We start from the raw sequence: 13,599 nt of genomic DNA, 5'->3' as shown, positions 1-13,599 counted from the left end.
TAGTTCACGAGATCTGATGCCATAGTCTCACGCTATGCATAGCGTAGGTAATGATAATTCTCCTCGGGACAGGTAGCCTTAACGGTCAAACAATATATAAGGGAAGTCGCATCGCGCTCTACGAGAATTGTTAAAAGTAGATGCATTCATATCATTCTCAACATTAAACTCCATGTAAAGATCACCTACTGGCTACGAGGGCGAGTACAGCTCAAATACACTGAAAGGACAGGAAGCTTGCCACACTCCCCTCCGGCTGCGCGCACGACTTCCACACCAGCCGCCTATCCACCCCTGGCACCACCGCGACGAGATCATTCTTGGTTCGCTCGCGACCCCCGAACAGCGCTAGCATTCGGCTATCCATGTACCGCACGATCGCTTCTACCTGTCCAGAAGACGATCCCAATTCCGGGAGGACGATGTCCGCAATGACCACCCACACGCCGGGCCGCAGAGCAGGCGACAGATTTGCGATGATCCGACAGACGTCCTCATCCAACCAGTTGTGCAGGATGAACCGTAGGAAGCAGTCCACCGTGACAACTGGCGGGGGCTCGAAGAAGCTGTGGGCGAGGTATTCGATCTTGTCCGCGTAGGTCGGGGGCAGCGTCTCGCGGCCTTCGCTGATTACGTCGGGTAGGTCCTCGACAATGCAGTGAAGGTGAGAGTGTGCTTCTGTGAGGGCCATGCTCACGTGGCCTGAGAAGCTGCCAATCTATCAGGATCATCATTAGCGTATTCAAAGCGAGCGAGCACTGGGAGGTCATTTTACTTCTTACATCAACGACAGTTTGTACGCTCGACCAGTCAAATTCCCGCACGGTGTGCAGGGACGAATAGTATGCACTCCGCGTCGTCGCCTTCACGTAGTCCTGAAACCCCAGCTCCAGCGTTGGGTACGATCGGTGATAGTCCCGGATATTGGTGATTTGCTTCTCGGGGGAAGCATAGGCCACACTGGCAGCGCAGCGCGTGTTGTCGCTGGCGGTGGGGTCAACCTTGAGCCCTTCGTAGATCTTACTGGCGACTGGAAAGGTGACGTTCAGATTCCACATGCAGCTGCGCGTGGCGACAGGGTCGTGCACGCAGAGCGCCGACAGCGGGGTATGACCGAACATCTCGGCCTCGACCTCCTGCAGAAAGCTGTAACTTGCCGTATGTCGAATTAGACGGTGGAGGGGGTCCCTTCCCAGACCGGAGTTCAAGGACGATCGCAGCTAGGGGCTCGTGGAGAGGGATCAACTGAGGAATACCGAAGTTCATCAGTGCGCGGATCGCGCCGACCTGGAAAACCTGTCGAACGTAGTGTGTTAGCGTCTGAGAGTTCTGACAGGTGTTTCTTGATGATGATCTCTGTAGCTACCTCGGACATCATATCATAAAACAGATTGTATGGCCCAGTCACCAGACGGATCAGCCGCTTCGATGCGTCGATGATAGCTAGACCCGCCTTGGAGGCCTCTTCATCCATCCTACATGGATCAGCTAGGCAGTTGCCGAGCTAATTGTTGGTTTCGCTCCGCACTTGCTGCTTCAGGATCTCTCCATTTTCTGCGATTGAGTCGACGAGTTCCTCCAGGGCTTTGCGGGTCATTGTCAAAGTCACGTCTCAGACAGAAGCTGTGGGATGGGAATGCCTCGTTGGAGAAGGTCATTGCCCTACGTCTATCTTCTTGCATGGCACCTTTATTATAGATGCACAAGAAGAGTTGTGTGTCCGCTGGGGAGTTTCAGCGAATAATCACGGCTAGAGTGAGGAGTCGAAGTCGCATATGCCACCCGCATCATCGACCCGTCCAGCCGGCAGAGATGCCGGCTAATGGATCATTCCACCGCGTGCCTAATCCCGGATTCCTTTGGAAATCCGTAAGACCGAGCAAGGCTGTTGGAATAGATGAGGAGGGAAGTTAATTTGCTTCGAGGTCAAGGTACAATAGATCGAAATCTCAATTTAAGGCTTGGAGGACGAGGGGGACGGGGAGAACGTCGGGTCTGGGTGTTCCTGGAGGATCAAACAATTAGCAGTGAATCTTCGAGCAAGTAATGTAAGTTGGCATACCTTGGTTGTAAGCTTGAGGAATCAACGATGCAAGGATACACAAATGTCCTTTGGTGTTCAGTCTGGTTATCTTTGTGACTTTCGCGACCATACTCACATACTATCCCGGATAAAAAAACAGGAATCTATCGCAACCAGGAATCGGCTGCCAAAGACATGATTGAGACTCAAGTCGAGACTTGACAAACGTGCATGCATACTGCAAAGAGGCAGGAGGGTAAAGCGGTGGTGCATGATGAGAAGGTGAAGTGGAAGACGCGACGAGAGTCACGTGGTAGTCTGCCTCAGAGCCTCAGAGCCTTCAACTTGTCACCAAGCAACTGAGTTGAGTGCGAAAACAGCATCACTATCAAAATCAGTGTTACTGCGACAAGGAGCTGCAGACTTAGATTGGTAATCAAGCCCCGCCCCACACCGTTGGTACGGTATGGTAAGCTGCGGTAAGCTCAGGTATGTGTTGCTCCGTGCCCAAACACAACGCAGCTTCCTCGGTAAGTTGTTAGGTGTGCTGAGTCAAGAATTGATCAGTAATCAAATTTGTCATTCTGCGTCTCCTGCCAGGGTTGACTGGACTTGTGCAGCATATGGAGGTGTCTTCACCCGAGCCCACCTTCTGAACCCTTCTTCCTTACCTGTCTCCAGCCTCAAAGCCTGAAGGCATTGAACTGCCTTACTATAGAGCAACCTCTCTCTTTTGTTCTTTCTTGTTTTCTTTTTTTTTTTTGTTGGATAGAATGAACTGGACCGAGAAGCCACTTCGAGCCCCCACTCGTTCGCCAGGCCCAAACCCAGGCCCCAACCCAGAAGGCAGCGAGCTGCCACCCCCTCCAGACGGAGGACTCCAGGCATGGAAGCAAGTCCTCTGCATGCACTTTGTCTTCTTCAACTCCTGGGGTGTCAGCAACAGCTTCTCCGTCTTCGAGCAGCTCTACACCGAAACCCTCCCGCAGTCCGCCTCGACCATCTCCTGGATCGGCAGCGTGCAGGTCTCCCTCCTCTTCTTCGCTGGGGCGTTCGTGGGCCGCGCCACCGACGCAGGCTACTTCCGTCTGATCTTCTCGCTGGGGGTTTTTCTGCAGCTGCTGGGCATCTTCATGCTCTCCCTCTCCAAGACCTACTGGCAGATCTTCCTGACGCAGGCCGTCTGCATGGGTCTGGGCAATGGCCTGACTTTTAGCCCGGGACTCTCGATCATGTCCTCATACTTTGTCGAAAAACGCGCCTTCGCTGTGGGGGTAGCCGCGGCCGGGGCCGCGACAGGTGGTCTGATCTACCCCGTGCTGGTGAACCAGCTGCTGTACACGCAGCAGATTGGATTCGGGTGGACGATCCGCGCTGCGGGGCTGCTGATGCTAGTCACGCAGATGCCCGGGGTGGTGCTCTTCAAGCCCCGTCTTCCGCCGCGACGAAGCGGTCCTCTGATCGAATGGGGCGCCTTCACCGAGCTGCCCTTCCTCTTCTTTACCGTGAGCATGTTCCTCAACTTCTGGGGCCTCTACTTCGCCTTCTTCTACCTTGGAACCTTCGCTCGCGATCGTCTCGGGGTAATAGACACGCAGGATCTGATCCTGGTGTTGAATGGCGTGGGAATTATCGGACGCATCGGGCCCAGTCTCATCGGGGACCGGCTGGGCAAACTAAACGTCTTGATCCCGCTCAGTTTTGCCTCTGCGATCGTGATTCTATGCTGGATGGCGGTCCACACCGTCGCTGGGTTGTATGTGTTTGCGGTTGTCTATGGGTTGGTGGGCGGTGCAGCGCAGTCACTCTTCCCTGCTACTGCGACGACAATGACCCCTGATATCAAGCGAACGGGGACGCGGATCGGGATGATTCTGAGTCTTGTTGGATTTGCGACGTTGACGGGACCGGTGCTGGAGGGGGCGTTGATCTCGCGAGACGGGGGGCGTTATACAGGGGCGCAGATATTCGCGGGGATTTGTATTGTACTCGGTGCCGGGGCTGCGTTGGCTGCGAGGGTAGCCAAGGTTGGGTGGGAGTGGAGGGCGAAAGCTTGATTGGGTCGGATTGTACGGGGTTTTGTTCCATGACAATCGACAGGGTGTACAAAGTTGGAGACGTGAGAAGGCACCGTATTCACCGGGTGCGCTTGAGGATAGACCTGGAGGGCAGCGGAAGAAAAGTCAAAGAGAGCCAGAGTCTTCTACGAGGTTCTTACGATTGCCAAAGAACGAGAATCATGTCTTTATATACAAATCCAAGCCCCAAACGGCATAAGCCATCCCAGTAGTTTCAGTATATGATCAACTCCCCAACAGCGTGGACAGCTTCGCCTTCCAGTCACTCACCATCTCCCTCGCCTCAGCCGCCTCCTGCCTCGACGTCTCCAACTCCGCCTCCAATGCCTCATTCCGCGCCTGCAGCTCCTGCACTTCCTTCCTCGCGCCTTCCAGTTGCGCCGCCGTCGTGCGCAGCGTCTCCATCTCTTTTTCTGAAGACCGTCGATACTCTAATTCGCGCCGCAGCGCCGTCAGGCTTAGATCCCGGATCTGGATAATCTGCTGGCACCGCAGATTCTCCTCGCGCAGCTCTTCGTTCTCGAGCCGCAGCGACGCGTTCGACTCCAGCTCGCGGTAGAGGACGTTCAGCGAGGCGTCGACGTCGGCGGGGAGATTCGTGTACCGAGATTTGCGGTTGCGGCGGGCTGGCGGGGGGGATGGGTCGGGGTATGTGACGGGGATATGGGTTGATGTGATCGTGGTGTCGCTGGCTGGATTGGGTTGAAGGGTGATGCTATGTTCGGGGAGCGGGGAGATGATGAGCGGTTTAGGTTGCGTTAGATCGGTATAATGCAATGACGTAGAAGACAGAGTGTTGTGGTGGACAGCTGGAGAGGCGGCGGGGGCTGCATCAGACGTCTCTACCCCCGTCAGTCGCGGTGAGGCAGGAGGTGTCAATGTCGGCGGAGAGATATGCCACTCGCGCCGGACACAGACAGAGCAGAACATGTGGTAGTCGGCGTCTCGTATCCAACCGGTCGGCAGACAGTCGGTGTGGAATGCCAGTCGACAGGTCAGACAAGGCTCCAGGTTCTTCTCGCGGAAGCAAACGCGACAGTATGTTTCGTGGATCGACCCGTCTCCTAGAGGTTGGGTGGTGAGAATGAGAAGCAATTTACACAGACAACAAGAGGCAAGCGCGTACTTTTCCATTGTTTATGCCGTTGAATCTGCGATGCTATGGGCTCTCGCTCTAAGGCGGCGAGGGTGTCTGCCCATGAGATCCGCGGTGGCGCTTCGGAATGGCCGACCGGCGGCTCCGAGATTGTCTCCGCGTGGGCGGTACGGAGACCAACTCGCCGATTGTCTGAACCACTTGTAGGGCGTTTTGAGCGTGTTTTTCGTACGGCCATCGGTGTATGTGGTTGTATGTTGGTGGGATGGATTGAAGATGTTCGAACGTTTCTGTTACCGTCAACAAGCCGAGGCGCGGGAGTAGATTAGTCAGAAGAATGGGCAAACAGTCTATATCACGTGACAGTATCACACAATCAATGGCTTTCCAATTAAGGATGATGATAAATTTAACACAGTAGCTAAAAATAATCAACATTATCCAGTCCAAACTAGCTGCCTACTACCCTTCTCAGCACCAGCCAGATTGCTCGTTTGATATCGAAGAGCATTAAGCCTTTCTCTTTGCCTTCACTGACTCGACCCATTCCTCCACCGTCTTCACCTCCGCGAACAATGGCCAGACCAACTCGGTCGCCGCGTCCGTCAGCTCCTTCGACCAACCGGCCGTTGCATCCTTGCTGTCCGAGCATTCCTATTAGTATGTGAATATCAATCGAGGGGCATTCTTCTTACAGTAGAGTCACGTGGTATCCTCTACATAGTCGAAGAATCTCATTAGCATCCCACAAATTTGACATTTTGACTCCTAAAAACAAACTCACAGCTCAAAAGCATGGCGCGCAGTAGCCTCCAGGCATGTATTGGCCGTCAGACCTGCAAGTACTAGGTGTATCATCTCGCGCTGGCGCAGCTGAAAGTCCAGGTCCGTGTTCTGGAAGGAGCTTCACCCAGCATATTCAGATTAGCAATAGCTCAGCTATATGCTACAATGTCGGAGGGAAACACTCACTCGCTGTTCCAGTGTCGACTTACAACCACATCCCCGTTGTTGGGATCAGGTTCCAAGCCTTGGTAAATTTGAGCACCAAACGTGTTTGCTTCGAAGAACTTGATATTCTCCTGCTTGACGTTGTTAGGGGTCATGTGTCGCCATTCCTGGAAGGCAGAGGGGGTCCAGTGCTGGTGTAGGCCGTAGTAAACTGGGATACGATGCAGGCGAGCGGTAGCCACGGCTTCTTCGATGTGTTTGACGGTCCCTTTCTCCTCCAGGTCTTTCAGCAACGGGGTGAGTTTGCCGTCCTGGTGGAGAAAGTCGTTGTAGGGGTCGACTAGGACGAGGGCGGTTTTGGAGAGGTCGGCCATGTTGAGAGAGGATTACAAAAATTGGTCGTAGATGAGGTTGTTATTCTCTAACTTCCTATCTTCCTTGAAGTACTAAACCGTCTCATTTATAAGTCCCCGCCAAGGAATTGTGAGAGGGAAGGGGGTTGCTCAACCCAGCCCTGCTCTTGAATTGGTCAGCAACAACGTCTGCCAAGTCACTCAGAACCAGTTTCGTAGTCTCTGGAACAGGAAAGAGCCAGCAATCGTACCTTTAATGACCGTATTTCTGCGTCGTCATCGGCGTACAGTACATAACAGTCAGCTCTGGTAAACGTCCGGGTGCAGGATGCCGCTTACCAATGTGCTGTCTCAAACATTCGGCAGATCCAGTACGACCTCTCCTCCGTGCTGACAAATTTCAGCCACCCACTTCTGCAGGCAGGAGCGAATCCCGAGTATACCGTACTGTGCTTGCTTCTTCCTCACTCTTCCTCACTAGTAGCCTCCAAGGTACCCAATCTTCCCATCTACAAAACCACTGTCTGCCCTTTAAGTCTACGTCCACTGCATCCCATGAGCATAAGAATCTCATTTCCTTTACATCAAATCCCAGCACTAGCATCATCGACGATCTACAACCACGTCCAGAATTCCACAAGTTTACCACAACGGGTTCCTGATCCTTCACACCAAACCACCTATCGTCGGTGATTCATTCCGTGGTTATTCCAGTCAGTCAAACGCACACCATCGCAAAATCCTCCTCGCCATCCTTTCAGCGTCTGACTGCTAACATTGTCATTTAAAGTCCAGCATAGTTCTCACAAAGTCCATCGCTAATATTCTCACAAAAAGCATCGCCAACCCCACCCAACCCTTCCTCCCCGGAAACAGAGACCTAAAGCGATGCCTTCAGCTTCCCCTCCCTCTCCGCCGTCCACGCCGCAATAGCATCCATCAACCCGGGCGCCAACACATCAAACGTCTCCAGCCCCAGCCCACGCAGCCGACCCCGCACCTCCTCCATTTTGTTCGGGGGAAACCCCTGCTCGATGATCGACGAGACAAATCCGGCAAATTGCACCTCCTGCCACCCCTGCTGCTCCGACAGCTCCACGTGCACAAAGTCCAGCCCCTTGAAGGGGTGGTCCTTCTCGATGCGCCCGAACAGATGCACCCCGCAGGCCGTGCAGGCGTGGCGCTGGATGACGGCCGCTTCATCCACAATAGCCAGTTTGTCGGCGTGCGACAAGACCTGCACCTTCTCCCGCGGGACGACGCCAACGACGGAGAACAGGGCACCCTTCGGTTTCCAGCATTTGGAGCACCCGCAGGCGTGGTTGTGGGCGACGTTGCTGCTGATCTTTACGGTGACGGGTTGAGTGGCGCAGTGGCATTTGAGGGTTCCGCCGGTGAAGTTGGGGGAGCCTTTCTGGATGGGTTTGTCGAGGAGGGGGTGCAGTGAGATGGCCATTTTGGGGGGTTCTTTCGGTGTTGGAGGATGTGTGAGAGAAACGATAGGTAATAGCAGGTAAGTAAAGTGGTAGAAAACTGAGGGGACTCTGCCAACGAGCTCGCCAGTCTACTGACAGTGGTTATATAGCCCAGGTTCCCCTCAGAACATGCAGAAAATGCCTGCAGCATTCCCCCATCCCCTCATGCGGGGACATACACAATGCACCGCCAACCAATGTCGCCATTTTGCACGGCCATCCGTTCCCACTGAGCAGAATGCGGTGCCGACCGGGTAAGTTAACCCGTTTAGGCGGTTGGATGCGCGATCGCATGCCCAAAGCCAACGGTATCTCGACGCGATCCCCACTGTGGAGTCCTGCGCCGCGGGAAAAGTAACGCCCTCGCGCGGTTGGCCCTAGCCTTCCTTGTCAGTGATCGTTCGTGATGACTTTAGGGTGGGTGAGTATTTCCTTAAGTACTGCACTTTCGATTGCTCATGAACTCGCTTTATTGATGGTATGTACATGTCACAACCTACAGGGCAATCAAACAATGGCATCCCGATCGCACTGCCAGCTCTTCTCCGCCGTCCCCTTGCTCAGCTCCCGCTCCTCCCCCTCACCGGACGGCGACGATAACGCCTCCAACTCCACCATTCTGGGATGCTCATCCCCCGAAGTCTCCGTCGTCACCAAATACTGGTCCGTATCGCCAGACTGCCGACCGCGCTCCCGCTCCCGATTGTGTCCCCCGTGCGAACCGGACTGGCCCGTCGCCGTCCGCGTACTGTGGCTGTGACTCAACTTCAACGACCGCAGCTTTCCCGCCAGGCTGGAGGGTACCTGGTACCACCGGAAGAACACCTTGACGGCCGGCAAGCTGGCCGAGGTCGCCGCAAGGGCCACCTCCAGCAGGGCCAGCACCCAGCAGTACCAGGCCATCCAGGACCCGTCGTACGTGGCGTAGAACATGCGCCACAGGAAGTAGATGCGGATCCCCGCGACGACCGCCGTGAGATATCCGACCGAGAAGACGGCCGTGAGCGCCACCTTCTGGCGGCGGCGCATGTGCAGGCGGATGCAGAACACCGCGGGCAGGGTCGTGGCCAGCAGGTCCTGCGCGAGGCTGATCGAGGTCGCCGCGATCAGGTGCGCACCCTCGTCGTAGCAGCTGTAGTGGTGCGTCAGCGCCCAGGTCGGGTCGACCTGGCGCCAGAACGCGCGCAGAGGCCGGCAAGAGAGGAAGAGCGCCAGCACGAACGCCACGCTGTAGGCCACCACCGAGCCGATGCTGACCCAGATCAGCGCGCGGAACCGTGGCGACACCGTCCGCTGGCTCATGCGCCGGTAGAACAGCAGCACCGAGGTCTTGATCAGCCCCGACGCCAGCACGTAGAACAGCTCTGAGGCCGCCGCCACTTTGCGCTCGCCGATCAGATCCGCGAGGCTGTTGTCCCACGAGTGGTGCTTTTCACCATAGACTTCGCTGGCTGTGGGATTCTCGGTCAGCCGGTAGTTTCCCGAAGAATGGGGAGATACTTACCTATCGGAACGGCGATGATGAGGCCGAGGGTCGGTAGCTGGATTGGTGGTGGTTAGTTTCGGGCCAAAGATGAGCAGGATGCGACGTCACATACCAGCGCCAGCGCAATCAGGATGTCATCGATGCCGCCCTGGTGCTGAATAATACACCGTGCGTACAGCCGCACCATCACCGTCACGATTGCAATCCCGCCGAAGACCGCAGCGACCACAATGGCGGCCGGGCCATGCGAGTCGGGGTTGACGGTGTTGGGTGCTGGCCATGACTCGATCACCGATAATGGCGGATGCAGCCCTCCTGGCATGGCGGCGGAAGAATGGACTCAGTCTGGCTGAGTGAACTTCCACAAAGGAAATAAAGAGAAAGAAAAATATTGACAGGAAAGTCAACGTCAATGTCCCGCAAAGACAGACAGACTGTGTACCAGCCCTGTCTGCAGAGCACAGCGATGCGAACATGGCGCCATTTAGATACCTCAAACCCAACCGCCACTGCAGGGGAAATCCGCGGATCAACGGGGAAGCATCATCAGTCTAGAAGAGGGATTGCGATCAAAGGCAAGACTTAATTTAAGCCAGCCCCACTGATGTGAACCATCGAATCCCTGGCGGGCTGCACGGGGAGGGCCTCGCCCCATTTTTGCGACCGAGCGTTAAGGTTGCGCAGGTGAAACGGTCACCGTTTGAGTGAACGACGCATGCACCTGCAAATGGCACCTGTCACCGCGAGCCCCAACCAGCAGCAAGCACTGGGCTACAGTGGAGATGTCGACGCTGCAAGACCCATCTTTGTGATGTATCCACCACTAACAGCCTCATGCGGCAGGAGGTTTCCTTCGGCCGAACCAAGGGTCGCAAGCAGTCAGAGTTTGACAGCAGAGTTGAGACACCCATCAACAGAGTTCTGCTGCAAGGCGGAATGCAATCCGTACTACGGAAGTAGAGCCGTCGGCAGATCGGCGATAGGGCTTTTGATTGACTCTGCAAAGGGAAATCGGCGCAGTTCTGATAATTGAGTCTGATGTGCCCAAGTGGTCTGTCAGACCTCCCGTACTCCATATGAAAGGGGTTGCGTCAGGCAATCACCGTCCCCTAAAGACTAGCCCTGTCAATCATGCCCAAATGGGCAATTGGAGGCCTATAACAGCTGGAATTATAATTCCGCAGTCAATCCAGGAATGCCTGGGGATCGTGAATTCTCTGATGGTGAAGTCATTGGGTCTCTTGCTCAAACCCCCGGCCCGTGCGACTTGATCCATCACCTCTGATTCGCATTGATTGATTGATTGACAGGTTCATTCGTATCAATCTCCACAAATACACAGCTGTAATCTGATTTATGTTACAGGTTTACAATCCCCTTTAAGGCGCAGGGGGAAAGCTCGATGGTGAGCGTAGACTATAATAGCAAGACCGACTAAGCTGGATACATACGTTCCTGTCCTGGATAGCTCACTTGCTCCTCATTACATCCTCAGTTCGTCACCATCATCACCACCCCCGACCCTGGACGGGGGCCAATCGGACAATCCTTCGCGACGACAGACTTCCTGAAAGGAAGGCAGGGCTGTGAGGTGATCCACGTAACGGGCCAGGTGCGGCCAACTCGTCGCCGGTCGGGGCATGTCGCGCGACCAGCGCATCAGCATCACTGCCAAAAGGTCCGCCGTCGTCAAGGTCTCCCCTACAAGGTATTTTGGAGCTCCCTCCGTCGAAGGCGATCTGAGGGAGCCCGCTGATCCTGCCAATCGCGCATCAAATAGATCCCAGGTCCCCTCAATCCGCGATCGAGCCAAGGCACGCACTGCGGTCGCGCCCTCGGCCGGACCGTCCTTGTCCGCATAGAACCAGTCGCGCATGGCGGGAAGGACCGTGTTGGCCAGGTAAATCATCGTCTGCAGCCACAGCGGGCGGTTCGCGGCCTCCACTGCGGGCATCAGTCCGCGGTCGGGATGGCGCTCCGCCAGCAGCATCAGCAGGGCCGTGCATTCCCCGTGAGCCTCGCCGTTCACGATCAACGTGGGGACGCGGCCGGTTGGGTTCAATCGGCGGTAGGCCTCGCTGTGCTGGGCCCCCGTGGCGAAGTCGACGGGGATCGCATCGAAGGGCAGGTTGGCCTCGATCAGCATCCAGTGCACGCACAGACTGGCCGTGCCGGGGGAGTAGTACAGCGTGTACGGGTTGGACGCCATGGATTGCGCGCTGCCGATGGAGATTAGCAGGGCTTGATCAGCGGCCTTAATCTGGCGATCCTGGAATTACCGTTCAATGAGCGAGGGAGGATGTATTGCAGTCTGATGGGCTTTGATTGTCGAGTCAATTCGGTGTAGTTCACCTCGAGCAGTGTTTGTTCCAAGTTGAAGTTTTTCGCATGAGTCACCGACCGAAAGAGCTGGCGCATGGACCTGATCCCGCTTTTATCGCCGAAGCCGACCGGAGACAATCATCGAGCCCTGGCCGATTGTACGTCTTCATGCAACGCATCACGCGGTCCCCTTTCATTCATTTGTGTCATTTGCATCTAAAATAAATGTATTCTAGGATATTCGTCTACCATCTATGAGCAACCGTGTATCCAGATCCAGTCTATCGCGCTCTCCGTTGTCCAGGTGGTGTTCGTGCCAGGCGGTATCGTCCAGACGATCCGTGGGTTCATTGTCGTGGTCATTCATGGCAAAACATGCAGTCGTCGATATTCCAGTCCGCTAATGCAGGCGCAGCTCCCCGTCCACGTCCTCGGCCTTGTCCAGCGCGTCCGCAATGCGCGATCCATCCCCCTCGTACAGCAGCGAATCGTAGACCGTGGCTCCCACAAAGCATCCGACGACGGGGGCAAACAAGGGCACGACGAAGTAGTAGTTGGCGGCGGTAAATACCTCGCGACCGTAGAGGATGGCCGAGAAAAGACGCGGGCCGAAGTCGCGTGCGGGATTGATCGCCTAGGAGCAAACGCGGTTAGCATTCTACACACAAATCAAATCACGAGGGCACCTACGTAGCCAGTCTGCCAGCCCAGCGCTGCTCCAATGGCGAGCAGAAGCACAAACATGGAGAACTGGGGCGAGTGGAAGCGATGGGCATTGGCCGGGTCCGACACACTCAGCGAGCCGAACATGAGCACGGCCGATCCGAGGACTTCCGAGAAGACCGCCTCCCAATTGGAGGAGAAGAAGCTGGCGGGATAGGTGGAGAAGATGCCGGCCGAGTGGTGACCCCGCGGGCTCAGAATCGAACCCCCCGGGATCGTATATTCCGGGTCCCAGTCCAAGATGGCCGACCGGTAGTTGATGTAGACTATGGCCGCGCCCACGAAACCGCCCAGGAATTGGGCCAACAGCTTGCCGGGCAGCTTCCGCCACTGATCGGGCTGCGGGCGGACGAAGGCCATGACGAGGGAGATGGCGGGATTGCTGGCAGGACTAGGGTCCGCGATGTAGCCGGAGAGACAAACGGCGGCCGCCCAGGCCAGGTTGATAGAGAGCCAGGTGCCATACTGGTAGTCGGAGAGCAGGGCTTGAGCCACGACACCATCGCCGATCACGATGATGAGGGCGGTGCCGAGAAATTCGGCAACGTACGGTTTGAAGGCTCGTCGCGAGAGACCGGAGAGATAAAGACGCATCTTGAGAGCGAGTATCTGTCAGTTAACAATCTGTTGATTGATTTGGCACGGAGAAAGAGGTAGGAGAGAAGAGGGGGAGAGAGAGAAAGTAGGGGAGAGGAAATTGATACCGTGGACAACAGGTGGAGCAGGTGGGGGCCAGTCTATCGAGTGATAACGAGTGATATTATGAAGAGAGGAGAAGGACGAGAGGAGAAAGTCATGGGTTGAGATGATGCCGTCATTCCCTCGGAGACGCTCCTGCCTTCTCTCACCGCCATCTCGCCTGCGCGAGTTTTGTTGTGTTTGCACTTACAATCACCACCATGCCTATCCAGGCTAAAGCGCAGTCATTTGTCCGCTTAGTCACCCCCACCATGCCGGGTCGGGGAAGGCGTCGGAGAATTCCATAGATCGAATGTTGCTTCTCGATCTATTCCAGACCTCCTATCATACAAAATTCTCCCACCACGGGCAAAGTCCCTTATATCTGGTTACTGTGTCTGCTGAATTCTCAAG

The 13,599-nt window shown here is 55.6% G+C and overlaps 8 protein-coding genes across 8 annotated transcripts; 1 reads left to right on the top strand and 7 right to left on the bottom strand.

The window, feature by feature from the left end:
- Positions 1–182: 182 nt before the first annotated feature.
- On the bottom strand, positions 183–1,897 carry BO82DRAFT_432620 (putative O-methyltransferase). Its single transcript, XM_025640796.1, has 4 exons — positions 1,367–1,897; positions 1,199–1,296; positions 783–1,146; positions 183–718 (listed from the first exon to the last, which is right to left on the bottom strand). The coding sequence occupies exons 1-4, from the start codon at positions 1,472–1,474 to the stop codon at positions 212–214; spliced, it is 1,077 nt and encodes a 358-aa protein (XP_025491454.1). The 5' UTR covers positions 1,475–1,897; the 3' UTR covers positions 183–211.
- Positions 1,898–2,489: 592 nt separating this feature from the next.
- On the top strand, positions 2,490–4,080 carry BO82DRAFT_365149 (monocarboxylate permease; the record flags this gene model as incomplete). Its single annotated transcript, XM_025636991.1, has 3 exons — positions 2,490–2,492; positions 2,546–2,553; positions 2,796–4,080. 3 exons carry the CDS (start codon positions 2,490–2,492, stop codon positions 4,078–4,080), a joined length of 1,296 nt encoding a protein of 431 aa, XP_025491453.1.
- Positions 4,081–4,217: 137 nt separating this feature from the next.
- Positions 4,218–5,240, bottom strand: BO82DRAFT_354725 (uncharacterized protein). The gene has a single exon (XM_025635268.1). The coding sequence runs from the start codon at positions 5,233–5,235 to the stop codon at positions 4,327–4,329; it is 909 nt and encodes a 302-aa protein (XP_025491452.1). The 5' UTR covers positions 5,236–5,240; the 3' UTR covers positions 4,218–4,326.
- Positions 5,241–5,707: 467 nt separating this feature from the next.
- On the bottom strand, positions 5,708–6,811 carry BO82DRAFT_432617 (cysteine hydrolase family protein; the record flags this gene model as incomplete). The annotated part of the gene is made up of 5 exons (XM_025640795.1): positions 6,753–6,811; positions 6,170–6,662; positions 5,982–6,101; positions 5,893–5,913; positions 5,708–5,837 (listed from the first exon to the last, which is right to left on the bottom strand). Exons 2-5 carry the CDS (start codon positions 6,520–6,522, stop codon positions 5,708–5,710), a joined length of 624 nt encoding a protein of 207 aa, XP_025491451.1. The 5' UTR covers positions 6,523–6,662; positions 6,753–6,811.
- Positions 6,812–7,150: 339 nt separating this feature from the next.
- BO82DRAFT_354722 (S-(hydroxymethyl)glutathione synthase) lies at positions 7,151–8,310 on the bottom strand. Its single transcript, XM_025635267.1, has one exon. The coding sequence runs from the start codon at positions 7,955–7,957 to the stop codon at positions 7,382–7,384; it is 576 nt and encodes a 191-aa protein (XP_025491450.1). The 5' UTR covers positions 7,958–8,310; the 3' UTR covers positions 7,151–7,381.
- A 119-nt stretch (positions 8,311–8,429) lies between these two features.
- Positions 8,430–10,033, bottom strand: BO82DRAFT_354720 (uncharacterized protein). Its single transcript, XM_025635266.1, has 3 exons — positions 9,575–10,033; positions 9,481–9,517; positions 8,430–9,427 (listed from the first exon to the last, which is right to left on the bottom strand). Exons 1-3 carry the CDS (start codon positions 9,782–9,784, stop codon positions 8,484–8,486), a joined length of 1,191 nt encoding a protein of 396 aa, XP_025491449.1. The 5' UTR covers positions 9,785–10,033; the 3' UTR covers positions 8,430–8,483.
- Positions 10,034–10,776: 743 nt separating this feature from the next.
- Positions 10,777–11,846, bottom strand: BO82DRAFT_354719 (glutathione S-transferase family protein). The gene has a single exon (XM_025635265.1). The coding sequence runs from the start codon at positions 11,669–11,671 to the stop codon at positions 10,946–10,948; it is 726 nt and encodes a 241-aa protein (XP_025491448.1). The 5' UTR covers positions 11,672–11,846; the 3' UTR covers positions 10,777–10,945.
- Positions 11,847–11,946: 100 nt separating this feature from the next.
- BO82DRAFT_354717 (MIP aquaporin) lies at positions 11,947–13,283 on the bottom strand. The gene is made up of 3 exons (XM_025635264.1): positions 13,212–13,283; positions 12,475–13,101; positions 11,947–12,418 (listed from the first exon to the last, which is right to left on the bottom strand). Exons 2-3 carry the CDS (start codon positions 13,099–13,101, stop codon positions 12,185–12,187), a joined length of 861 nt encoding a protein of 286 aa, XP_025491447.1. The 5' UTR covers positions 13,212–13,283; the 3' UTR covers positions 11,947–12,184.
- Between the last annotated feature and the right edge of the window lie 316 nt (positions 13,284–13,599).

This window comes from Aspergillus uvarum (assembly GCF_003184745.1).
Source record: "Aspergillus uvarum CBS 121591 unplaced genomic scaffold BO82scaffold_30, whole genome shotgun sequence".
Classification (NCBI taxonomy): domain Eukaryota; kingdom Fungi; phylum Ascomycota; class Eurotiomycetes; order Eurotiales; family Aspergillaceae; genus Aspergillus; species Aspergillus uvarum.
The sequence above is the reverse complement of the archived record's forward strand: the minus strand, read 5'-3'. Positions and strand labels throughout refer to the sequence as shown.